The sequence below is a fragment of the Mastigoproctus giganteus genome, chromosome 5, assembly GCF_048544385.1.
Source record: "Mastigoproctus giganteus isolate SK-2022 chromosome 5, ASM4854438v1, whole genome shotgun sequence".
In the NCBI taxonomy this organism is placed as follows: Eukaryota; Metazoa; Arthropoda; class Arachnida; order Uropygi; family Thelyphonidae; genus Mastigoproctus; species Mastigoproctus giganteus.
The window spans coordinates 212,157,166-212,183,816 of NC_143579.1; the positions used below are offsets into that span (position 1 = coordinate 212,157,166).

The 26,651-nt window shown below is 35.8% G+C and overlaps 1 protein-coding gene across 4 annotated transcripts in view; it reads left to right on the forward strand.

Moving 5' to 3' along the window:
- LOC150086077 (guanine nucleotide-binding protein subunit gamma-1-like) overlaps nt 1-23,523 on the forward strand; it is a 61,175-nt gene extending 37,652 nt beyond the window's left edge. For 2 of the 4 annotated variants that reach the window (XM_090374362.1, XM_090374361.1), the window contains exons 2-3: nt 7,603-7,701; nt 22,041-23,523. In XM_090374362.1, coding sequence (XP_090230488.1) covers nt 7,603-7,701; nt 22,041-22,142 — 201 coding nt within the window. In that variant the 3' untranslated portion in view covers nt 22,143-23,523. Of the gene's footprint in view, nt 1-5,781; nt 5,794-7,216; nt 7,301-7,602; nt 7,702-22,040 lie in introns of those variants that run through there. The other 2 variants (XM_090374363.1, XM_090374360.1) reach the window with 2 other exon arrangements.
- Nucleotides 23,524-26,651: the final 3,128 nt, after the last annotated feature.

Genomic DNA, 26,651 nt, shown 5'->3' on the forward strand with positions numbered 1-26,651 from the left:
GCCAGGCATTCATCTCATTCAAACAAGGCTCCTGCTTCCAAAACATTCTTCTGGCCATCCATTCAGACTGTTTTTATTCCTTCTGCAACTATCTTCACATCTCTGCACTTTCACCTTAAAACACCAGCACTCCTACATAACCTGTTTTACTTAAACCCTTTTTTCCATCTTTCACCATCAATTCCACTCCGAAATTTTTTTCGTAACTCCCGTCCCTCTCCTTGTGTTTCTCCTTTTTGTTCCCCCTCTCCCTCCTTTTTCTTGACCAGTCATTTTCATTTGCTCTTTCTGTGTCTCTTTTCTAATTCGCTCACATCTCAATCTTTGTTCACGACATGTCCTGTATGGCCAGGCCATCCTTCCCCAGAAGTACAAGTGTTGGTTGTGGAGCAGCGTCCCTAGGTGACTTTCCATGACAGTCACTTCTTTTTAATTCTTTTGGTTCCGTGTCTTTGCCAGAACCGGGCACCCATCAGTTTTGAAATGCATTTCAGGGTTAGTTTCTTTGTTCCAAGGTACCTACCATTACCAGGGCTACGGCTCTTTACCATGAAGTACAGAAAATTTTTTGGCAGAGATGTCTTTCCTCGGTGGTCATTTCTTAACTAACCTGCACTTCCATTTTTAAGGAACAGTTTCTAACAGACCTGTCTCCCCCGGTCACTCTTCAATTCCGTTCTTACTCTACAGGCCAGTAAGGCTCCTGGAGTTGATGGAATATACCCTATAATCTTAAGGGAGGCGGCAAGTGAGTGCATTGAACCATTGAGGCTAATTATGCGGGCATCACTGGACTCTGGGGAGATTCCATTGGATTGGAAAAGTGCCAATGTATCTCCCATACATAAGAGTGGCTCTAAGAGTAAAGTGGGAAATTATCGACCTGTCAGTCTGACTTCAGTGGTGGGGAAAATCATGAAGGCAATGATCAAGGGGAATTGAAATTCCCAAGGATACTCAGCATGGTTTTGTAAAGGGAAAATCATGTTTAACAAATCTGGTTCGCTATTTTGAAAGGGTCACTCTCGAGCTGGATTTAGCGAATAATTTCGACATTGTTTATTTAGATTTCAGCAAAGCTTTTGACTCAGTCCAACATGAGCGGTTGCTTTATAAGCTGGAATAGGTTGGAATCACTGGGAAAACCCTTAGATGGATAGCAGGATGGCTTCAGGGCAGGAGGCAGAGGGTTGTGATAAATGGCTATTCCTCAGATTGGGTTGATGTAAGAAGTGGGGTTCCCCAAGGATCAGTATTAGGACCTCTGTTGTTTTTAATTTTCATAAACGACATCGATGAAGGGATAGAGGGCGTGATGTCTAAATTTGCAGATGTTAAAATTGGTAGAGTAGTTAATGATCACTGTCAAGCTGAGCTTCTTCGGAGAGACCTAGATAGACTTCAGGAATGGTCAGAAAAATGAAATGGCAGCTATGCTTTAACCTAACAAAGTGTAAGGTATTACATCTGGAAAACAGTAATCCCAAAATAACTTATTCATTTGGTGGAGTTCAACTAAACCCAGTACAGGAGGAAAGGGACTTTGGTGTTACGATACGGTCAGACATGAAATTCTCTGAGCATTGTAGACAGGTTGCAAGGAAGGCCCGCTGTGGCCTATTGATGATCTATCGAACTTTTGTAAGTAGAGATAGGGACGTGATAATCCCATTATATAAGGCTTTTGTTAGACCACACTTGGAATACTGTGTTCAAGTATGGAGACCGCACCTAAAGAAAGACATTGAGCTTCTTGAAAGGGTGCAAAGATGGATAACTCTCCTGGTGAGATCGGCAAAAGGGCGTCCTTATGAAGAAAGACTTTGAATATGTGGGTTGCAGAGTTTGGAAACTAGGCACCTTAGAGGAGATTTGATTGAAGCGTTTAAGGCTCTGAGAGGCATCAATAAAATGAACAAGGATGAAATTTTCAAGATTATAAATTGAATTTATGTCCCCTAGTTCTAGATGCTAGAACTAGGGGACATAAATTCAAGTTACGGGGAGGAAATGTTTAGATTGGACTGCAAGGAGTTTTATTTTAGCCAGCAAGTTATAAATTACTGGAATAAGTTGCCTACATGGGTGGTAGAGGCTGACAGTTTGGGTAAATTCAAACGTCATTTGGATAGTACCTTCAGGTGAGGGAAGCACATAGGATGATAGGTTTAATTTCCCTTTTTTTTCTTTTTTTTTTTGGCTGGTGTAGCATAAGCCATAGGCTTTCTTGCACCATGCGGCCATTACTAATACTAATACTATTACGTACTCTGAACTGCTCCCATTGACAGTGCTAATTAGTGCTCTGCTTCAAAGGAAGGAACACTTGTGGGAACTTTAGATGCACAGGCTATTAGCGTAACACTACTTTTTTTTTTTTGTGCATAAGCAAGGCACAAAATGGTGCCCCTGTTGTCATTTTTTTCTGGATTCGCCAGTGTACTAAGTGGCCAGCTTATCCTCAGAACAGCCTCAGGTTGTCATTCAGGTTGTCACTCAACAAAATAATGAAAGCATTCCACAGGAAAGCATCAGTACTTTATCACTTCCTACAGTTGCTTTAGATTAGACATTGGCAGATCCTTGTCACAAACAACTCATTTCACCTCATCCCACAGCTGCTCAGTTAGTATTAGCATTGTAAAGGTACATGATGCAAGAAAGCAAGCTTATTTAGCATCAGCCATAAAAAAAAAAATCCTTCTCATTTCACCCATCTACTCACTCCAAATATTTGTCTAGTTCTGCCTTGAATCTATTTAAGCTATCAACGTCTACAATGACAGGTGGAAGTTTGTTCCAGCAATCAACCACTCACTGGCTAAATTCAAACTTCTGCACATCTATCCTACAACTGTTTTTCCTCAGTTTGAATTTATGCTCTCTCAGGCGATTATTCTGAGCAGGAGAAAGAATCCCATCAGCATTGAGCATGCTCAAACCATTCAAGGCTTTATACATCTCAATCAGGTTACTTCACTGGTGCCTAATCTCCAGACACTGTAATTTGCAAAACTTAAGCAATTCTTCTCAAGAGCAACCCCTTGTTCCATTCACTGATCTTGTTGCCCTTCTCTGTAATTGTTCCAGAAGCTCTACATCCTTCTGAAAATGAGGCCTCCAGACCTGTATACAGTACTCAAGGTGTGGCCTGACCATTGCCTTATACAAGGGGATAATCACATCCTTATCTCTGCTAGAAAAATTCCTGTATATCATTAACAAGATACTATGAGCTACTCTTGCAGACCATCTGCACTGCTCAGAAAACTTCATATCTGCCTGCACAATTACACCCAAGTCCTTTTCATTCTCTGTCATTGTAGTACCACACAGTTGATACGTTACTCTGGGATTACTGCTTTCCATATGCAGTACTTTACATTTGTCAATATTAAACTTCAGTTGCCACCTTTCAGCCCACCTGCTCAACCTTTCTAGATCCTGTTGCAGCAGCGTACTGTCATTAGTGTCATTAACAACCCTGCTGACCTTTGTATCATCTGCAAACTTTGACATTAAGCCTGATATGCCGCCATCATCAATATCATTAATAAATGCAGAAAACAATGGACCCAACACTGAACCCTGTATCTATTAATATCACTCTCTCTTCTCCCACTCAACCATCCCTTTATCCATAGCAGCAATTTGCCTCCAATGCCACGCTGCTCCAATTTGTGCAGCAGTCTTCCGTATGCAACAGTATCAAAAGCCTTTCTAAGATCCAAAATTATTCTTTGCATCCAGTTCCTTTATGACTACATTATAGTATCAAATCAAATTGGTCAGACAAGATTTCTCCTTAATACCCATGCTGTGTGTGAAGTATAATTGCAGCCTTGTCAAGATGATCATGCATTACTTCTTTTACCAGTGATTCCATTATTTTCCCTTGAACAGAAGTTAAACTAACAGGGTTGTTAATATTTGAGGCATCGACATGGGAAAGGGTAGTAAGTGCCAAAAATGAAACTTTTCAGAAACAAAAACGATTTGTGATCACTTTGTTACTGACTTTACTACAACAAATAATTGCAAATTTAAACTTATGGACTAACTACTTGGCATTTTCTACCTTTTCCATGCAAAAAATGAAAAGTTGAATTTTTGGCACTTATTACCTTTCCCGTGTCAATGCCTCAATTACTCTTGTCACTCTTGGATCCCCCTTTGTGAACTGAGGATACTACTTCTTCGGGTTTAACTATTTCTTCGATTGATCAACAAACTACCGTCCTGATTACTCCGGATAAGAGGATTTCAATGGTACTTCCTTTCTAATTTTTGAAAATATTTCTTAAATGTTCTTACACTGAGGAACATATGAAGAAAATGATTATAGTTCATTAAGATCCCATTAGGATATTATACAGCTACAATATATAATATAAATTTTATTTTTCTTAGACTTTTTGTTAATAATTGAAGATTTATTTTTATTTTTTTAAATATAAGGTGTACTGATTTTAAGGTTAGCATTTGTAAGCGTTTTGGTGTCCAAAAAGATGTTTATCGAACTTCTGCAATCCTGTCGAAACAAAATTGTCAAAATATGAAGAGGAGGAATGGCCGATAGGGAACTCTGAAAATATTTAATTAAAATATATTTTTTAAACAATTATTAGTATTAATTTTCAAAGGCCTGTTATGAAATTGACATTCCCCTTGGCAATATCATGTCCTGTTCCTGATGGATCCACAAACAGCAAACAAGTAATACATTATACATTTCAAAAGGCTATGATTCGGAGGACAACTACCCCCCCCCCCAGTTCTCCCCTGAGCCACAGCACTCTCATTAGCTTGAGCCTTTTGCTTTGCTGCTCTGGTCTGAGTCATGATTTCGATTCAATTTCAAATAAAATTTCAATATATATATACAGTATATATATATATATTTCAGTATCGAGTATTATCTCCGAGATAATACTCGATACTGAAAAACGTCATATTACGTTATATGACTTTTGTATCTCCTATCAAGTTATATGTATTAATTTATAATGTTACGTTTCTAAAAATCTAAGTTGTTATATGTATTTAGTTAAAAAAGTACAATTTAATTGACAATGAAATTTAATAAGATTAATAAATTCTACTGATCAATTGATAATACTATACTAAGCTAAGAGATTTCTAATACAGTGCCACGTGTTTTGCTGTCTAGTTTTATGTTAAACCTTACACTATCTAGTTCGGGATATACATTGTATCATGTAACAATGTCGGCAAGTTACGAACGGTAAATCTAGGACCCTTGGGTGAACTATTAATTAACTTTCAAAATCGCTATCCAAATTCTAAATAAACCAAGAGCTCGACTAGGTCTATAAGCTACTTATAGAAAATTTAATATACTAATTAAGTCAATAAAACGGCTAAATATAATTAAAAACTTAGCGTTCGCTGGAGCTGCAAAATCTTGTCCAACAAGTGGATTGGATACCCTTACCAATACTAAGTAATAATCAACAAAATCTCTAAGTTCAGATTAAACTAAGTATTGTAACTAGGAATATAAAGCTACTTCTAGAAAATAAATTAATATGCCAATTTAAGTCAATAAACAGCAAAAATTTAAGAAAAACTTCTCTATTAGCTGGAGCCGTAAAAACTTTGCTCGCACATAGCTATTCTCGCTCCCAAACTCCCAGTCATCAAAGACCCTCAAATCAGTTGGACTGATTGGTAGCTGATCAGCATAATAAAGCTTGGTAAAGTCACTTTTTTTGTGACTGGAACCATTTCCAATTGACATGCTTTGTGACATGGTGCATTATGCTGTTGGAAGTAACTTATTAGATGGATAAAGTATGAGCATTAAAGGATACATATGGTCAGCAGCGACATTCAAGTAGACTCTCTCATATGTGCATTGAACCACTGGTATCAGGGACCTAATATGGCACTAAAACACTTCTTACCCCACCACTATTCTGCAGTGCTAACACTGCAGAATAGGATAACCATTGATTTCATTTTCCCTAGTCTGTCCTGCTGTCAGCACAAAACAACTAGAACTGGGATTGGTCAGATTAGGTGATGTTTCCATTCCTCAAATGTAGGTGTTCCCATGCCACTGTACCTATATTTTCTTGTTGCTAGCTGACAAGACTGTAGCTTCACGAGGTCCATCTGCTGCTATACTCTACCTGTGAAAGGGTCCAATGTTCTTGTGCTATGTTGTCATTTGACAAGTTGTGTCTATTTGTTAGATGGTACAGTTCTTTTTAGGCACCTCCGTAGCCAGGTCATAAGGAGCAGCAGTGCGTAGCACACGCTTCTTGATTAGACCGGGGTTTGAGCCCGTCACCACCAAATACAGAGGATGTGGATAGGTCAGGGAATGACCACCACATATTTCCGGAGCAATATGGCCTTAGTTGCTAATGCTCCTAAAAACCAAATAACTAACAAACAGTTCTTTTTACCCTCTGTTGGCCTTTTTCATCAAGCTGTGTTTGGTCACAGAAGGCTATCCATTTGCTAGATGTTGTCCATTTGTTGGACTATTCTCTGTACTATCTAGACATTGTAGTATGTGAACACCCAGCAAGGGTAACAGAAGCTTTGATATTTGCAGTAGCGATCTAATTTTGACTGTCATGCTGCCCTTGGTTAGTTAGATTATTTTTGCCCATTTTCTTGCTGAGTTTTACGCACACACACCAAATCCCCTTTGTTTGATTTCCTTTGTTATGTAGCTTGGTATGGATATGTGATATTGGAAACATTGAGTCCTCCCCATGAGTTACTCCAAGTTTTTCAGCCCAGATAGTATTTGATAAAAACATGCATTGTCAGTGTGCCAAAATTCCTAAATAAACAACCACCTATGGCTTTATAAAGGAGATCCAGTAGGTGGCTGAACTTATATTTCATGGTCTGCTGATACATATGTCTGGCATGCTCTCATACAGGTCACTTAGAACTGTGTTAATTTAGGACTAATGTTATGCAGGATTTTGTTTAAATTATACAGGTAGAATGCTCGGATATCTTTTTTTTTTTTTTTTTTTTTAGTTTTAAAATAAGCACAAACTATATTTATTTTATGGTTTTGAACCTCAAGAACATTTTTAATGTTAAATTTGTTATTTATCACGAACATGCAAGCTAGGTTTGCAATTTATAGGCTTGCTTTTTTAGATTGCACGCTACCAGAAATTAGAACTCTGCATGTTTGACTAAAACACGCATGAAATTTCTTTTCAGCTTGTAGCTTGATCCACATCCTTCAGTTGTAAGAAAGGCTGGCTGTAGCATAACTTCACAACAAACAATGAATAGTAAGCAGGTAACTGCCAGCAGTCATTTTTAATCTACCTGTAATTAATGTCAAAATTAAATGTAAACTATGCACACAGCTGCAAAAATTAAAATTCCTTTTTTTATGCACCTGTAGTTGGCTTCATTTATTACTTTAACACATATCATTTGTGCAGTTGTAATTATGTAATGTACTTTTTAATTTCTTCTGCAGCTGTAATAAAAGCTCTGCATGAAATCTTAAAATAAGCCTACATAACTTAGCTTTGTTGATTAAAGAAATATATTTGTATTGGTGGGAAATGGTTTAACCTTGGGAATTTTTCTTAGATGACTACACTTCAACAACAAAGGAAGATAGTTGAACAACTTCGACGTGAAGCATCCATCAAGAGAATTACAGTGTCAGTTGCTGTCGAGGATATGAAGGTAGTTATTTAAAAATGTCTTAAAAGCTGATTTACTTGAAGTTCTTTAATTTTAGAAAAGGTTTTAAATTTTCAGTAGTTAAATATAATTGCAGAATATCTGCCATTTAATCTACCTGTAAATATGAAAATTAAAATTATAATATTTTTATTATGTTTGATCATATAAAACAGAGCTACAATTCTCAATACATTCTACGTTGTATTTCAATATTTGTAGAAGAATAAGAGAAATTTACTTCAACATGGTGCATAGAACACTTCCGTGTGACACTCCAGAAATTATAATGAATATAAAATTAATGCAAAAAAGATTACAGTAATAAATTAAAACAATTAAAAAATTAAAAAAGTTTAATGTAAATTTTGCAAAAACAACTTTCCTTCCTGAAGCTGATGCTGCTTTTCGACCAATGTCTTGATCACAGGAATGGAAATTACAGAGTATGTGCAAGGCTGGATCTTAAATAGCAAGATTATTTGTCTTCGCACATGTGCGGAAATGACCATGAATTGGAGATTAGATATGGACAGAAAACGTTAATAGAATTCTCATGTAATTTAATTTCAATGGTTTCTGCAGTTAATAGTCTAGTATAATTACGTTAGACTCTTTAAGTATTTTGGCCTTGTTGAATAAAAATGTATGGTTTTCGTTAACGGCATGAAAGGCCAATTCTGATGCTGCTGAACAAGAAGCACAAACTAAGGACACATGCTGTTTTACTCTTACATTCAGTATACACCACGTGGAGCCCTGATAAGATGAGTCGCAATCACTGCAAGAAATGTTGTTATACCGGGTCATTCATTTGTGTTGTAAAAGGACTGGGTGATTGTTCAGTATAGCATGTAATTTCTGTATTGTTCTGGCCAAAATTTTAAATTTGGTATCTTTAAAGAATCTGTTAAGCTGTTTGTGCCACTGTTCAACGTATGGAACAGAAATAGTGTTTTTGATGTTACTATTGTTGGTTGGTGTAATTTTTTGTATCCTATCCTTAGCTTGTACCCTAATTTGGTTTATTGTAGCAAGGGGATAACCCCTGTTTAAGAATCTGCTAGTTAACATCCATTTCTGAGTCTAAAGCCAATTTTGTTGTTGAATATTTATAGACATTGAGAAATTGATTAAAAATAATAGACCTTTTTGTAGGTGAACAGGTGATAGCTGTTATAATGCAGAAATATACTGGTGTTTTTTGGTTTGTGATAGATGTTAAATTGGACTTTATTTGCATCCCTTATGAAAGCTTTTGCTTTCATAAGGGTGACTACAGCCGTCTCAGACAGTTTTTAAATTCTGTGCAGTGGGACCAACTGATGATGTTACCAGCAAAAAATTCTAAATGGGAAGCATTCAGGAAAGTAATCATAGAAGCTATAAGGTTTCTTATACTGTTCAAGGCTTAGAAATAAGCCTTGAACTAATGAGATGTCAGATCTCATTAGTTCAAGGCTTGATGAGAATTGTCAGATGAACTAATGAGAATTGTGGCAAATAAGAAAAATCCATAGGATGCATAAAAAGTATCAGGTGATACAGAAGCCTATGGTAGATATAAACGTCTTGCAAACAAGTCACAGAGGTGATTAAGGCAGATTACGAGAAGTCTCTGGCAAAGAATGCAAATAAAAGCAACAAAGCCTTTTTGCAAATATGAAGAGTGGACGGAAGGGTTTGAATCACATTGATCCACTTGATGTTGGTGGTCTAACTGTTGATGATCCTGCTGAGGTTTGGTGACAAACTGAATCGGTATTTTGCATCTATATTTAAACATAAAAAAATTCTATAATAAAGGGGATGCCAGAAGTTTATCAAACTCTATAACAGGGAGCTAAATGAGTTTGTGATAACTGAGAGGAAAGTGGAATAGAAATCATTGAAGCTAAACTAAAAAAGGCACCCGGGGTGGATAGGATCTATCCAAGTATATTAAGGAATGCAGCAAAGGAAGTAAGCAAGCAAACCCTTAGCCTTAATTATGAGAGCATCTTTGGATTCAGGTGGAGGTTCCTATGTACTGGAGATGTGCGAATGTATCCCCAATTCACAAAGGGGAATTAAAAGGTAACGTGAGTAATTACAGACCTGTTAGCTTACTTCTGTTCCAGGGAAAATAATGCAGTCACTGGTTAAAGAAGTAATGCAGGGATGTCTAGATAGGAGTGAAGTTATACATCAGACAAACCATGGGTTTATGATGGGAAAATAATGCAACTATCTGAACAGGAATGTAATTATACTGCAGTCACAAAATGGATTTGTTAAGGGGCAATCTTGTCTGACAAATTTGATTGTATACTGTGATGCAGTAACAGGAACTGGATGCAAAAAATAATTTTGATATCATATACTTGGATTTCGGGAAAGTTTTTGATATTGTTGCACACACAAAAGACTATAAATTTGAGCAGTGTGATGTTAAGAGAGCTACAACTATGGATAAAGGGATGGTTGAGTGGGAGAAGATGGAGTGGTTATCAATGGGCACTTCTTTTCATAGGCTGATATTATTAGTGGAGTCCCACAGGGTTCAGTGCTGTGCTTATTGTTGTTTACTTTATTTATTAACAGTGTTGATAAAGATATATTAGGCTTAATGTCTAAGTTTACAGATGATACAAAGGTTGCCAGGATAATTAATGACAGTATGCTACTGCAAGAAGATCTAAAAAATTTAGGCAGATGGGCTGAGAAATGGCTGTTGAAGTTTTAACATTTACAAATGTAAGGTAACAATGCATATGGGTAGCAGTAATCCCAGATTAATATACCAACTGTGTGGTACTACACTAAGCATAATGGAAAATAAAAATGACTTGGGGGTAATTGGGAAGTGAGATATGAAGTTTTCTGAGCAGTGCAGACAGTCTGCCGGGGGAAACTCATTCAGTTTTGTCAATGATATACAGAAACTTTGCTAATGGGGATAAGGAGGTGATTGTCCCATTGTACAAGGTGACGTTTAGGCCACATCTCGAGTACTGTGTACAAGCCTGGATGCATCTTTTTAGGAAGAATCTAGATCTGCTGAAACAGGTTCAAAAAAGGCTTCATTTTTCTGCAAATTGCAGCATCTGGAGGGCAAGCCCCTGTGAAATGATCTGATTAAGGTGGTTAAAGCTTTGAATGGATTGAGCGAGCTCAATGTTGAGACATTCTTCCTCTTGCTCAGACTGCACACACACACACACATGAGGGCACATAAATTTAAATTGAAAGAGTTGCAGGTTTGCTTTCAGGTAGCAGGTGGTTGATTGTTGGAACAGTGGCTAGTTTGAATAAATTCATGGAAGAACTAGACAAATTATTGGAGGTGATGGATAAGTGATGTGGGAAGGGGTTTTTTTGCTGATGCTTGCTTTCTTGCATCATAATCATATGCCACTGCTAATACTAATAATATGTTTCACACTGCAGGGAAAGGTTGGACCCCCTCATATTATACTTTGGGCAGTTTCACCATATTATATTACAATGTTATGAAGAACAACTACACAGGATATGAATTTTATGTTGAGTTGTACAGGATGGTCATGATTCATGTGTGGGTTGCATTTCTAGCACACATATGTAAGCAAAGACTTGTGTAAATTAAGACCCATTATCCAATAAAAAATACTGTGGGTAAAATAGAAAAATTGTGGGTAATGTATTTCTGCAAATGCATAAATAGTTACCAACCTTACAATTTTTTAGGTTATTTTATGCAGATAAATTAAATGAAATTTGTAACAAAAATTCACATGTACTATACAAGAAAAAAAATTTAATAAAAAAATACAGGTAATGTGTAACTAAAAAACCTTGAAATTAAGAAATAAACATGTGAACATAAAAAATTTAAAAACTTAAAACGAAAAAAAAAAGTGTTTTTTGATCCTACATGAACATATCGCTCATTAGTTTAATTTTTACACATATGATAAGATTTATTTATTATTATTATTATTACTTATATTATAAGGGCATGTCATTTAAAAAATTACAAGATTAGACTACATAAATCAAAGCCACACAGTGCATTCAAACACGTTTGAATGCCCTATAACAAAAATACTGTCAATAATACTGTCACCAAATGAGCCTCAGAAAACAACTAGTCATAATATAAGACACCCCACAATATGCTGCTTCTCAGAGGGGAAAGGAGGATGCAAGGCTTCCTCCTTCATTTTGAAATCCCATTGTTTGCGTTGTAGGACATTCAAACACGTTTGAATGTCCTACAATGCAAACAGCAGTGCGTAGCACGCTTCTTGATTAGACTGGAATTCGAGCCTGTCACCACCAAATACGGAGGATGCAGAAAGGTCAGGGGGGATGACCACTGCATATCCCGGAGCAATATGGCCTCAGTTGCTAATGCTCCTAAAAAAAAAAAAAACCAAATAACAAAATAAACAATGCAAACAATGCTTGTTTTCTTCTTATGACAGGCAAATTAATTACAATGGGTATACTGCCATTGGTATGTAGAAATGAGATGATTTGTACTGGACATCACATGCATATGAATATATTATGGGGCACTGTGCCGTCTGTAACTGCATATAGGAATGTGGAAGTACAATTGTCATCTGCTCATTACTTGCAAGAATCTGAATTTGAAGGAATGGAAGTGTGAATATTCCAAAATGGTGGTAAGTAAAACACTATTGCTTTATTCAAAACAAGGATTTCAAAATGAAGGAGGAAGCCTTGCATCCTTTCCTCTCTGAGAAGCAGCATATTATGGTGTGTCTGTTATTTTATGACTAGTTTTCTGAGGCTCATTTGGTGACAGTATTATTGATAGCAATGACTTCATTTTCCAATATTTGAGTATGTAAATGTGCATCTTATTTGTGGTCATGCTGGAATAAATGCACTTGAAACAAGATGATCATGCTATAGAAACTTTTCTAGTAGAAGGTTGACAAATTGATGAACATTTGTGGCCATTGATGGGCATTTGAGAGAGAGAGAGAGAGAGAAGGTGGTACATTTCATCTTGCTGTAGGGTAACTGCAGCCTTACCATATAAAGATGTGATAGCAAAATTCTGGACCTGGTAAAAGATCTGTGAACAAGTATCCAACAGGTTGGTGCATTGTTAGGTGATAGCATTTATACCCCTTTCATTGCAGAAAATGCAGTTATTGATTGCAGCAGACTAGCCTCAGAAATGATTGTCAGTGGCTGCTTTGTCATCATGCCCAAAATTATGGTTTTGCACAGGGTGGAATCATCAGCTTGCACAACTTGCATGAATAGATGGACAAAAATCTGCATGGTGTAATGGTAAGGATCCATGAAGAGCAATGCTTTATTAGCTTCATTCTCATGTGGTATTGTTGATGATCATGGCAACTTACTGACACTTTTCAGAAGATATTTTACCAGGATTGCTTGAAGGTGTACCTCTCCCTAACAAAACATGACATGTAGTTCATGCACAGTGGTGCTCCTGCCCATTTTAACCAACAGGCAAGGGCTCACCTCAATGCTACCTGTCCACTCAGATGGACAGGGAGACTGTTACAGGGCTACCTGAACTAAATCCCTTAAATTACTTCCTGTAGGTTCATTTAAAGAGACTGGTGTGTGAAATGGAAATCTCAGATATCACAGAACTTTACTGATAAATAATCCATACCACTGCAGCAATGTTTAAGAATGTTTGGCAATTGCTAAATATTGTTGGGATATCAGAGACATGGTGTCACACGGAGATAAGGAATGCAGAATTGGAATTTGAGGAGTACAATGTGTACAGAAAGGATAGAAGGGGGAGGAGGGGTGATGCTGTTAGTTAAGAAACACAAAATCTAATGAAATGCATCCAGTTGATATGAGTGGAGAGTGCAGTGTTGAGTCAGTTTGGTGTGACATAGCACTGGGATAGCAAAGTTGAGAGTACCAGTGTGTTATAGGCCTAATGACTCTGATGAGTACAACGAACAGTTGAACAGAGAAATAATGGGCCAGTAAATCAGATTGTCTTATAATGGGGAATTTTAACTTCCCAGATATAGACTGGAACTTGTGGGTTGGTCACTCACACACTAGCAAGACTTTTGTGGATATATTGAATGATTATTTTCTACAGCGGCATGTTTGAGAGGCAATCAGAGGGAGTAATACTCTTGATCTGATTATCAGCAGTGATTATTTGTGCATTAAGAATCTGCAGATAAAGGTACCACCAGGTGGCAATCATCACAGTGTACTGATGTGGGATTTACTCAAAGATGTAACTACCATCATGGGTAAAGGGTAGGGTTTTTGCTTTCGTAAAGGTGACTACAGTGGTCTCAGATTTTTTACATTGTATACAATGGGGCCAGCTGATGATGTTACCAACAGCAAATTCTAAATGGGGACATTCAAGGAATTACTAGTGGAAGCTACTAGGTTTTTAGGTCAACAAGATTGAGTGGAACAAAGGGTTGCCGTTACCAAGATAGGCTTAAGTTCTGCAAATTGCAGAATCTGGTGACTAGGCACCTGCACGGTTATCTGATTGAGGCGTATAATGGTTGAGCAAGCTCAGTGCTGATGGGATTCTTCCTCTTGCTCAGATTCCGCACCTGAGGAGGGGGTATAAATTCAAATTGAGGAAAGACAGTTGTAGAATAGATGTGCAGAAAATTGTCTTTAGCCAGCGGGTGGTTGATTGCTGGAACAAACTTCCATCTGTCATGGAAGTTGACAGCTTAAATTCAAGGCTAAACTAGACAAACTTTTGGAGTGAATGGATGGGTGAAATGGGAAAGGGTTTTTTTTTTTTTTAGTTTTTTTGGCTGATGCTATATAAGCTTGCTTTCTTGCATAAAATGCCTAATTCAGTGAGCTGAGATATATGTTCAGGTGCAAGGACATGAATTCAGTTATTGTAAAATCAATGTGTGAAAAATTAAGGATATTATGTTTGTGTGTTTGAAAGTGTAATGTAATAACTGAAAAATAAAGCATTTTTGGGTTCATTTTTCTTATTATTTGACCATAAGTTACATCTCAAAATTTACTGCACATACTTTTAAAGCACCCCATATACGGTATATATATATACACCGATGAGCCAAAACATTATAACCAGCAAGTTGTTATACAAATCAAAGCAACTGCAGGTGAACTGTGGTGCGTGCACGGGTCGGAACATGGTATAAAGAACACCTGATACTGAGCTCCGTTAATCAGTGTTACTCTTGTTCTTGAGGTGGGAAAGGCAGTGGACTTAAGCGAGTTTGACAAAGGCCCAATTGTATGGCCAGGCGACTGAGTCAGAGCATATCCGAAACGGCACAGCTGGTGGGTTGCTCACAGTCAGCCACGGTTAGTACCTACCAAAAGTGGTCGGTCCGAAGAGGGGGAACCCATGAACCTCCAGTGAGCTGTTTGACGACCACAGCTCATCGATGTGCGAGGTGAACAAAGGCTCTCTCGGATGGTACGTGGCAACAGAAGGGCGACTGTGGTGCAACTCACTGGTAATTGGAATGCTGATGATGGGAGTAATGTGTCACAATACACAGTACATTGATCCCTGCTGAAAATGGAGCTGTGTAGCCCCATGCTAACCACGATTCACAGGTGACAGTGCCTACAATGGGCATGCGAGCATTGAAACTGGACCTTGAGTGATTGGGAGAAGGTCATCTGGTCCGATGAATCATATTTCCTGTTGCACCATGTGGATGGCCGGGTACATGTGCATCATTTGCCTGGGGAAGTGATGGTGCCTGGATGCACCATGGGACGAAAACAGCGGTGTCATGCTTTGGATGATGTTCTATTGGGATACCCTGGGTTTAGACATCCATGTGTCAGGCACTCTGATGTCTACCACCTACCTAAACATCATTGCTGACCAGGTACATCCTTTCATGGGAACAGCCTTCCCCTCTGGTGGTGCCGTCTTTCAGGATAATGCGCCTTGCCAAACTGCCCAGATTGTTTGAGACTGGTTCGCGTAACATGAGGAAGACTTCCAGGTATTGACCTGGCCTCCAAATTCCCCAGACATCAATCCCATCGAGTATCTGTGGTTTGTGTTAGAAGAGCAATTCCGATTTGCAGCGTCTCAACCACGGACCTTACAGGAGTTAAAGGATCTGCTGGTTATGTGTTGGTACCAGATACCACAAGATATTTAGAAATCTTGTAGCATCCATGCCTTGCTGGGTACAAGCTGTTTTGGCTCATCGGTGTGTGTGTGTGTGTATATATATATATATATATATATATATGTATAAATCTTCATGCAATTTAAACTTCCTTAAAGCAGTGCAGTCAAAAAAATTGAATTACATTGCAAAATAAAAGATAGACAAGATGGGAAATAAACAAGAATGCCCATATTAATGAATAAATAGAACACAAAATATCTATAACGACATTTATTAACATATGCAGTGATTAGTATAAAACAGAGCCACAATGCTCGATACGTTCTTCTACATTGAATTTTAATATTTGTAGAAGAATAAGAGAAATTTACCTTAATATGATACACAGAACACTTCAAAAGTATTTTACATATCATATCGAGGTAAATTTTTCTTATTCTTCTACAAATATTGCAATACAATGTAGAATATATTGATTTTTTGAATTGAGAGATTTTTTGAACATCTTGGTGTGAAAATACATTAGATTAACACTAAGATACTCTGCCCATATTTCTTTCCTAAAATATTGCCTTCAAAAAAACATTCTGAAATTTGCAAAAGGCAATTTAAATCATAAAATTTTGGGTAAAACAACTAGCACTTTCCACATCTTGTAATATTGTTAAGCTTGTCTTAAAATCTCAGTATTCTAATAAACAAAAATAAATACCTTTCCCTGGTTAGGAAACTTCACTACAAATTAACAAATGATCTACGTCCAAACGATTGGTCTGTATTGAAAACCTCCACAATTGCGACGTGAAGCATAGGCCACATAAATAAAAAAAACAAAAAAAAAACCAGACACTAACAAATTGAATACTCTATTCTTCTATAAATAACATATGCAGTAAAATCTCATTACAGTGAAATGCTGTTTTAATGAAAATGTCACTATGACGAAAATATTTCAAGATTCTGTGAGACTTTCCTTATTACTGCATAAATTGTTTCAATGAAATAGTTCTGGAATTTGAAAATAATTCAGTATGCAATGACTTATTTTCAAATCCACCTTACACATGAAACATATTGATTTACAAAGAAAGAAATAAAAAAAAAGTTTCTGAAAACCATGAATTATTAGTGCTGGAACAAACACCTGTTTTTTTTTTTTTAATTATGTGTTTGAAACTCATACTTGAAGGTCGGATATGCCCTATATTGTAAATACAGCTAATTAAGCAATGAAAAAATACCAAAGCATTCATTTGAGGGGAGAAAATGGAAGTTTTGGCTGATGTAGAGAAAGAAATAAGTATCATACTTTCTGTTTTCCACATTTCCTAAATTGTGTTCAAATCCAGTTTTGTTGATTCCCCTGCACTATGGTACTAAATGGTGCTGTGTGCAATCACCTTTTAGTTTGTTGGGGGGGGGAGGGGAACAAAATCAAAGAAATGTGAAGAGCAGACATAGAACCATAACAGAAGAGGTCTTACATTTTCACGATTTCAAATCATTTGCTCTAGAAACATTCCTGGAAGTTGGTTGTGTTCAGCAGAAATATGCATCAAATTAGTAATTCGATTTTAGTGATCTGAACTCTCCCATTTTAGGTTTTACTAAATTAGAATTTTTTGTATTTAATGAATGAAAATTAACGATGCTATTATCACTATACTATTTTGATTGTGGTTTATTAAAATTTTATATATTACTGTATTTTTTATAATAAAATATACTTTTATTAAAGTATATATAAGTAAGATAAAACAGAAATTACTTTTGTTTCTGGGTCCTTAAATTCGTTTTTTTTTTTTTTTTTTTTTCCCCCACATTTTTCTATTTAAATAAAAGAAAAATTCTTAACAAAATTTAATGCTTTTACTTGTCTTTATATTTTCCATTTATGAAATATGTCCTGTAATTTCTATAACTTTCAGAATTAGTCAAGAACAGTTACAGGCTTTCTGTTTTTTGCCTTAGGGTTTTTTTTTTTTTTTTTACCCCATTTGGCCTGCATACAATTACACCTTGACTTTTCCTGTAATTTTTTACATGCTGCTCTATTTTTCTCTACTTTGTTCTACTTTTAATTATAAGAAACACTGGAAATTTTCTTGTGAAATAATTGTCTTATATTGCATGTTGGAATTAGCAGAAGCTTAGTTAGAGAATAGCTGGTATCGCAGAAACCAAAAGGATGAATAGAAGGGAGCTGCAGCAAAACAATAATAATAAACTAATTGATTGTGAAGGAAGGATATAGATGGTCAGCTATTCTGATATCATATAGAAATACTGTATGCTATTTATATATCAGTTTACATTTGCACTTATTGACCACTGGTAGGATAAAGCGAACTGGTAGGATAAACCATTGAGACAGCTGGGAAGTTGTTGGGTCAATAAGAACCTTGCTGTGTTTGTCAGAAAAACCAGGACATATAGTGCCAAGTATGCTACTGGAGCAACTATCAAGATAGGATCCATTAATGTTAGAAATTTAAATGGTAAAAAAGTGGAATTAACAGAAGATTAGTTAGAGAATAACTGGTATCGCAGAAACCAAATGGGTGAATAGAAGGGAGCTGCAGCAAAACAATATTAATAATATAATTGATCGTGAAAGAAGGATATAGTGGAAGAAAGGTGTAGCAATAGCTTTTAGAACTAGTCTGGAAAAAAAAATAATAATTGGTTGGGGAGCATTATCCAGTAGAGTTGCATGAACAACTCTCCCATCAAGGTTGGAGATGTACAAGCTGTTTGACATTACATCAAAATACTTCTATTCCTAATGTATTTGTTGGGCAATATACTGATTCACAACAAAGATCAAGCTTAATAATGGAGAGCATGCAAGAATAATCCTGAAGAACAAGCTGGCCAACCTTAAGAGGCAAAATAACACGGTTGAAGAATAACCATGTGGGTTGGCAAGTTACAGATAACTGGCAGGAACTTTTAATTGTTAGCAGTGGAATGAAATACATCTCTAAAAACCAGCATGGGAAGGAGGAAAACAATACCTCCATTCTGTTAATAGAAGTATTATCAGACTGTGTTGAGGAAGCAGGCTAGAAATTATATCTGCAAGACACTTGTGTATATATAGTCAGTTTATTTCACCTTTTCGTAATTAGAAGAAGAATCATATTTCACTTTTAAAATCCGTGCTGGGTTAAGGTGCTTTTGTCACAAGTGATACGTTTTTACCAATTTACAGTATTTTGTGTTATTGAGTGTATGTTAGTGATTATGATGCAAAGTTCATTCCATAAGCATATTTCAGTTCTGAGCAAAGCTTTATGTGAAAATAAGGTGGTACCTGACATCAATTAAATGTACAATAAAATCCTGTTACCGCAAATACTCTTAATGAAAATTTTTGTTGTAACGAAAATATTTCCATCTCCAAGATGACTTCCATTATTAATTTTACTTTATAAGTTTCATTAGAAAGAAATAATTCTGATAAAAAATTCAGTACAACAATTTTTCGGTCTGCCATGCATAAAAAGACTTGTAACAGCCTTCAAATATTTCATGATTAGGCTTGATGACCAGTGCTGTAGTCATGAAATTAGCAGAAGGTATACTCTATGAATGTTACGAAAAACAGAGAGTATACTGTGCATATCAGGGCTCATTAATCGAATTCCAGAGGGTATATGGTGTGCGTGCGTGTGTAAATGTGTGCACACACGGCATATTTACTTACTCGTATATATACGGCATATACCATATTTCCCCATGTATAAGACGCACATTTTTTCAAAAAATTTGGGGTCTAAAAACTGGGTGCATCTTATACAGTGGTTGTAGATTTTTTTTACTTGCATTTCCCACTTCTTCGCGCTTGTTACTGGTATATTAGGTTACGTTTTTCCACATTCTGCCCAGAAATGGCTCAGAAAAGATTTTCGTACAGTGCTGAATTCAAGTTAAAAGTGATCCGGTTTGCAAAAGTGAATGAAAATCGTGCTGCTGAACGCAAGTTTGGTCCTCCTCCAACTGAGAAAACAATCCGAGACTGGCTACGGGAAGAAGAAACCCTACTGAAAACGCCACAGCAGAAGAAGGCCATTAGAGGCAAGTCAGCAGAATGGCCTGATTTAGAGAGGGAATTGAAGATATAAATTGAGGAGCAAAGGGCAATTGGAATTCCTGTGTCCACAAATATGGTTCAGCATGAGGCAAGAAGAATTGCTGATGAAAAAGAAGTTACTGATTTCAAAGGAGGACACAATTGGTGCTTCAGGTTCATGAAACGGAATGGACTAAGCATGCGTACACGTACCAGACTTGCCCAAAAGATGCCTGAAAGCTATGAGCAGAAGGTCCTTGAATTTCATTGTTTTGTCATTCAGTGTCGGAAGACACATCAGTTTGAGTTGGGACAGATTGCAAATATGGACAAAGGCCCCCTTCAATTTGTTGTCCCAAGTAACAGAACTGTTGATAAGAAGGGGGGGGGGTTAACTGTAACTGTGAAGATAAGTGGACATGAAAAGAGCCATTATACAGTTGTTCTAGCTTGTTGTGCCGACGGAACCAAGCTGCCTCCTATGCTGATTTTCAAACACAAAACAATGCCAAAAGAAGACATTCCTCGAGGAGTGATTGTCCACGTTCATGACAAGGATTGGATGGATCAGGATGGGATGAAGATCTGGTTTGAGAGAAAGTTTAGAGCAGGAGACCAGGTGGGCTCTTATGCAAACCTGCCCCATTGGTGCTTGATCAGTTCAGGGCACACATAACAAAAAATACAAAGAAGATTGCTGTAGAGCAAAAAACAAAACTTGCCGTCATACATTGACATCCCAGCTTCAACCACTTTGATGTCAGCATTAACAAACCCTTCAAAGCTGACATGAGAGACGAATGGAACCAATGGATGAAGTCTTCTGGGGACAATTTGACACCAGCAAGAAGAATGAAGAAACCAACTATAGGAGAAGTTTGTATCTGGGCGAAAAGATCCTGGGATAATATCAAGATTGAGATCGTTGTCAAGTCATTTAAGAAGTGTGGCATTTCATGCCATAGATGGAACTGAGGACGAGGCAATATATGAAGACAGTGATTCATCATCAGACACAGATGAGGACAAACTAATGGATGGGAGTTTTGACAGTGATGAGTTCTATGAATTTTATGATGAATAAAACTTGAGTTCAATAACTTTATGAAATACATTTTTTTTTCAAATTTCGGTCCCCAAAATTAAGGTGCATCTTATACATGGGGAAATACGGTATATTAAAAATAATAAAACTATAAGTATTGCCCAAGAATCAAATTTTAATAAATTTATTTTTTTTAATTTTCAGTAAATATTTTAATAATGTTTTTTTCAAGTCTTTCAAAAGCCAGAAGGTATACGCTATTCACCTAAAAAAAATCCAGAGGGTATATACCCTCCACTACAGCCCTGCTGATGACATGATTCAATTCATGATTAATTAAGAAACAGGACTGCTTGCAGCCCTGTTTCTTACTTGACCCCTCTAGTAGAGGTGAAAATATCGTTAGAAACAATGTTTCTAACGATGTTTTCAAGATATGTTCCAATCAGTTATATACAGTTAAAAATGAGGGCTGCAAGCAGTTCCAAAAAAAAGGAAACAAAGTCTATGTAAAGTTAAGTTTCTGTAGCAGTGCTGTTTTTTGGTGTATGTAGTGTCATAAAGAATTTTTTTATGGCTAACTTTTCTGATTAAAAAATGATAGAAATGGATGTAAATATCATACTGGAAAAAAATTCAGACATATGCAATTTGAATTTTTTATTTAAATTGTTATTTAAAATTCATAAGTTTTTATTTTATTTATTTATTTTATTTATTTATTATTATTTATTTATTATTATTTATTTTATTTATTATTTATTTATTTATTTATTTGTTTATTATTATTATTTTTTTGATATATCAAATACATCAAATACACCAGGGCACCAGTTAGACAGTAATAGTCCCTTTAAAATAATTATGAGCATTATTCATCGTAACAAAATTTTGTTACAGTGAAATGGTTCATAATCCCCTGTGAAGTTCATTGTAATGGAATTCTACCATATTTTTAAATGTCTCAGATAAATTATAAATATATAGTAAGTGAACCCTTGTTGCATATTTATTTAAAGATGAATGTTAACTGATAATGTTAGGGAATTAAATTTCATTGTCTGAAATATTGTGTAACTTTTTTGTTCTTTTTTGATTCTAGAAATACATTCACGATCATGAACATGATGATTACCTTCTGGTGGGCTTTCACTCCCAAAAGGCCAATCCTTTCAGAGAAAAAAGCACATGTACAATTCTTTGATCCCAGAACTGCCATTCAGCTTTTCTCCAGGTTTCTCCCTTATAAGAAATTTGTTACTTTTGTGAAAAAAAATATATTGGGACTTGGGAGTAATATAAATTTTATATTTGGTATATGAACTTCATAAACTCTTTTAAGACATTAGGTGGTTAATTTGGAATAAATATTAATAGAGAGAAACTGGAGATTTGTCAACAAATGATTTTAAAGCCAAATTGCCATACTTTTTATACTTTTAAGATACACAATTTTGCCCTTCTGGCAAGTTGTGGTTATTTTATTTTTTTGAACATTACAGATGTAGCTCTAGTGTAACTTAGTTATATATTCACAGTGAAGTTTTATGAATCAGTTAATGATTTTAAGAAAAAGCACGGAACCACTTTATATATGCTTTTAATGGTAGCACAATTTGGTATAATTTTTAAGTATAAATAATATATAAAAAATATTTTTCTTAATTTATTTTATAGACTTAAGTACTTTATTAGTTGTTTATATGCTAATAATTATTGCCTGACAGCTTTGTTGGATAAACATTTCCAGATAAAGATTTGTGTGGAGGAGTAACCAAAAATTATTCCAGAGAGAACATCTGAGCTGTGACATATGCAGTCAGGTCAATACATTAATAAGAATGTGATACTTTTTTTTTTTTTTGTTTGTTTGTTTGTTTCATGCACATTTACTTAGAATTTTTTTTGTAAAGTTAGGAAGGTTATGTCTGAAACTTAGAGCATGACAAGGAAAAAATATTTTAAAGATTTATAATGATCTGTTCCAAAGAGAAAAATCTGTTTTTTCTCCATATTGTTGTTATTTGGAGAAAATATTACTGACAATTTCCAAAGCTGTTAGAGTGGTGAATATCGGTGGTCGTTATTATTTTTTGAAGTGTTTAAAGAGCTTAAACATGCCAAAATGTACCAAGCCTCTGGTAGTCATACTATGTATTCATCACAGTTCTGAACTCAGAACAGTTTGCCAGTTTCAGTGACTTCAGATTGGCCTATATTTTTACATATGTTAGCATATTTACCCTGTGCTACCTTGCCCTTAAAATCCATTTCATAGTGTTACATATTAAGAAAAATGAGAAAAATAAGAGTGGCATATTAATATTTTTTGTGCTCAGTAATTGCTATGATTATATACAGATCTTTAAACCAGTGATGTAGTGTGTAGGTGCACAAGCAGGTGTGTCAGGTGGCCATGGAAGAGCCCCACTGTGACTACCATACCTCTTGCTTGTCACATCCTTATCCCCCCACAAACTGATTGGTTAATTGTATTGTGGTTTGTACCAAGGTTGCTTATAGATATAGTCTAATACTTTGTATTTTGGTCTTGTGTAACTTAATAAAAGCTTGTCTTGTTTAAATTGCATAATTATTTGTGTGTATTTCATTATTCGGCTCATGTTTAAAATAAATATTTTGAATTTAAATGTGTCAAAACTCAGTTATAGCATTATTGAGGGAACCAAGATATTCTTGATGTTATAATTATTAACCCCAATGTTAGATAATTCCATTGACAAGGTTATTTTTAGTTCAGAAGAGTTATGATGGCTTCCTGTTCTTACTGAAGGAAAAACATGACGAAAAAGCAGCTACTTAGTTTTGTAATAAGTGTGTACCATAAATTAGTAGGCCTTTATTCTGAGAAACGAGTTTAGGAGATGGTTGAATAAATGGCCAACTTTACTGGCAGCTTCTCAAGAGCTTCAGTGTACAGAGTGATAAAGACAAAATAATATTGGCAAGGCAGCTCGTAAGCTGCAGAGATGAATTGGAATTGCCAATCAGCTAACTGGCTACTATATGATGATTTCACAAAATTAACAACAGATGGCGATTTTTTGTAATGAATGTCATAAATTTCTTGCTGACACTAATGAGTTACCTAGTGCAAGCAGTGCATCACTTATTGTGTGAACTTGGCTTTCTTTAATTCTAACTTTAATACTGTTTGTGGTACCATTTTAAAAAAAAAAAAAAAAAACATATCAGGGACACACTATACAATAGATTACTTTTTTAAATATAACACTGATGGCTTTCCACATTCTAAAATATATATTGCTAATCATTTTACTGGAAAGTTTGCAATTTCAAAACTGGCTCTGATAGGTGCTTTTCGGAAAATTTGGAGGCAAATTCTGGCCAGCACTTACCAGAAACTGGTAGAAAGTATGCCCAGGACTTTTGAAGCTTTAAAGGTTTGTGATTGAGGGCCTTTGTAGCCGAGTGGTCAGGAGCGAGGGTGCAGTAGCATACAATCTTTGAGTAGACCTGGGTTCAAGCCCCTGACTGCTAAATACAGTTCTGCCAACCTGCACTGGACCAGTGTGGCAGATTATAGTCCATGTCCTTCAACATGAATTGTCGAGGAAGCTTCCCATCCTGCAGTGGATTGATAATGGCTGCAGTTTACTTTACTTTTATCTAAGAAATAGAGACATCAGACATGTTTGTAGGAATTTCTGTTTTTAGCTGTAGAATATTCTACATTTGTGCTGTGTAGTTTTGAAACACCTTGTATAATCATCTATTCAAAACAATACTGTGGCAACCTTTGTATCTGCAAACAGGACAACAGTGTTCTGTTAGAAATTGAGTGCAAGCTACAGGAGGGATGAGCTAAACTATAGACACAACCTTTAAATGAATCTCAGTATCAATATCTTAAGAGGAAACAAGACAACCTTCATCTCTATGTACAGCTTGAGCACACTGGACATTGATAAGTAAAAACAGTAGAAGTAGCCAAACCTCTTGATTCTTGTATTATGGATATACTGAAGGAAACACCTCGTAGTTTGAATACACAATAGCAGTCCAAATTCCTAAAGTGGTGAGTCCAGAATTCCAATAAGCACACTGCATTGAGTCCTCAGGAAAATGTACTTTATATCTAAAATCTCTGGGTATAATAATGGAAAAACATGCCATAAGTGCTGCCTGTTATAGACTTCTGATAGGAACAGTTGCCTATTTTTGATAATGCTGTACACATGGGAGCTAGATAACATCCAGGTATTAGAAAAAAGGCCCTGGATGTTGGGCATTTTAATAAAAAAGTTCCTTGAAGCAGCATTAATCTAATGTATGCAACTCGCTGAAATATTGTGAAGCCAAGATAACCTGTAATGCCATAAACATTCAGCTTACCTCAGGCATCATTGTAATTTGTTGACAAATTAGGGTTCTAATAAAGAAACTGACAAATTTCACATTAATATTAAGATGTAGGCTATCCCTCTAAAACAACAAATATGTTGCTTCTTTCCTTTAAAAAATGTATGCCCTAATCAAAAATTGAGCTTTTACTTTAAAAGTAAAAGCACAGTAAAAGTAGAAGTAAAACTATATCTGATCATTTGTTGTGGTTTTTGACTTTAAGCCACATAAATTTTCTTGTGGCATTTCATAATAATCACCTGCAAATGAAATAAAAAAATAAATGGTACAAAAATAAATGAAGTTGAAACAAGACAACCTTCCCTATACATGCATCCTTTGTATGCTAAATAATATGGCCCTTGATCTCATTGTATGAAGCTTAACCGCAATGAAACTGGATTTCCTTTATCACTCATGAAATCAAAGGAGTGATCATAGCAGAGACATTTAGAGCAACTACGACAACTAGTCACAGTGAATGGAAGTGTGCTGTTTTCTTATATGTGTAAAAGCGATTGTTATTTAGGGCAGAGATTTAATATCAAATTTTAAAAAACTTATAAACTTACAAGTTAGGCATTTCACGTGTTATAAGCTTATGGGGATAAGGGAACTTATGTAAAGATTTCTGCAAAAGCTGTGCCACATATTTTGAATGATAAACAAGTGAAGAGCCAATGTTTGTTCTGATCTTCCAAAGGAAACTGTACCCCCCCCCCCAAAAGAGCAGTTTCCCAACAGTGAGACTCAAGGAAGGCATACGTGGAAAAAACATGAGTGAAAGCAATGTTGATTTTTTTCTTTAATTTTTATGCATTAAGGTCAGTGGCTTATGTAGTTCTTATAGTTATATATTAAATTTATGACTTTTTGCTCACACGAAGCAGCCTTAACATAAAAAAAAAAAAAAGTTGGGAAGTGACTGCTTTTTCTAAGAATCATGAAAGTTCTAGAATGTATGTCATAAACTTTATTTTCTGAACTTCATTAATTTGATTTTTTATTTTTAAACTCAAATACTGTTTTTTGTAAATTATTTTCATTCAATTATGTGGCTCATAACCTAAGCTTAGAGGGTTTAAGTAATCATGCTAATTTACATGCAGTTCACCTGGTTACTTATTAAATTTCCAAATATGGGGGGGGCTAAAATAATGGATACACCTCTGATAAGAGTTAGGTATGCACTAATATGGTGTTGGGCAACCCTTTGCTTTTAAAACAGCTTGTATCTATTCTACATGGAATAGATCTTGAACTATCTTAAGAAAAATATTAGAACATTCTTCATGGAGGGACATTTTATGCTCCTTGAGTGATGAAT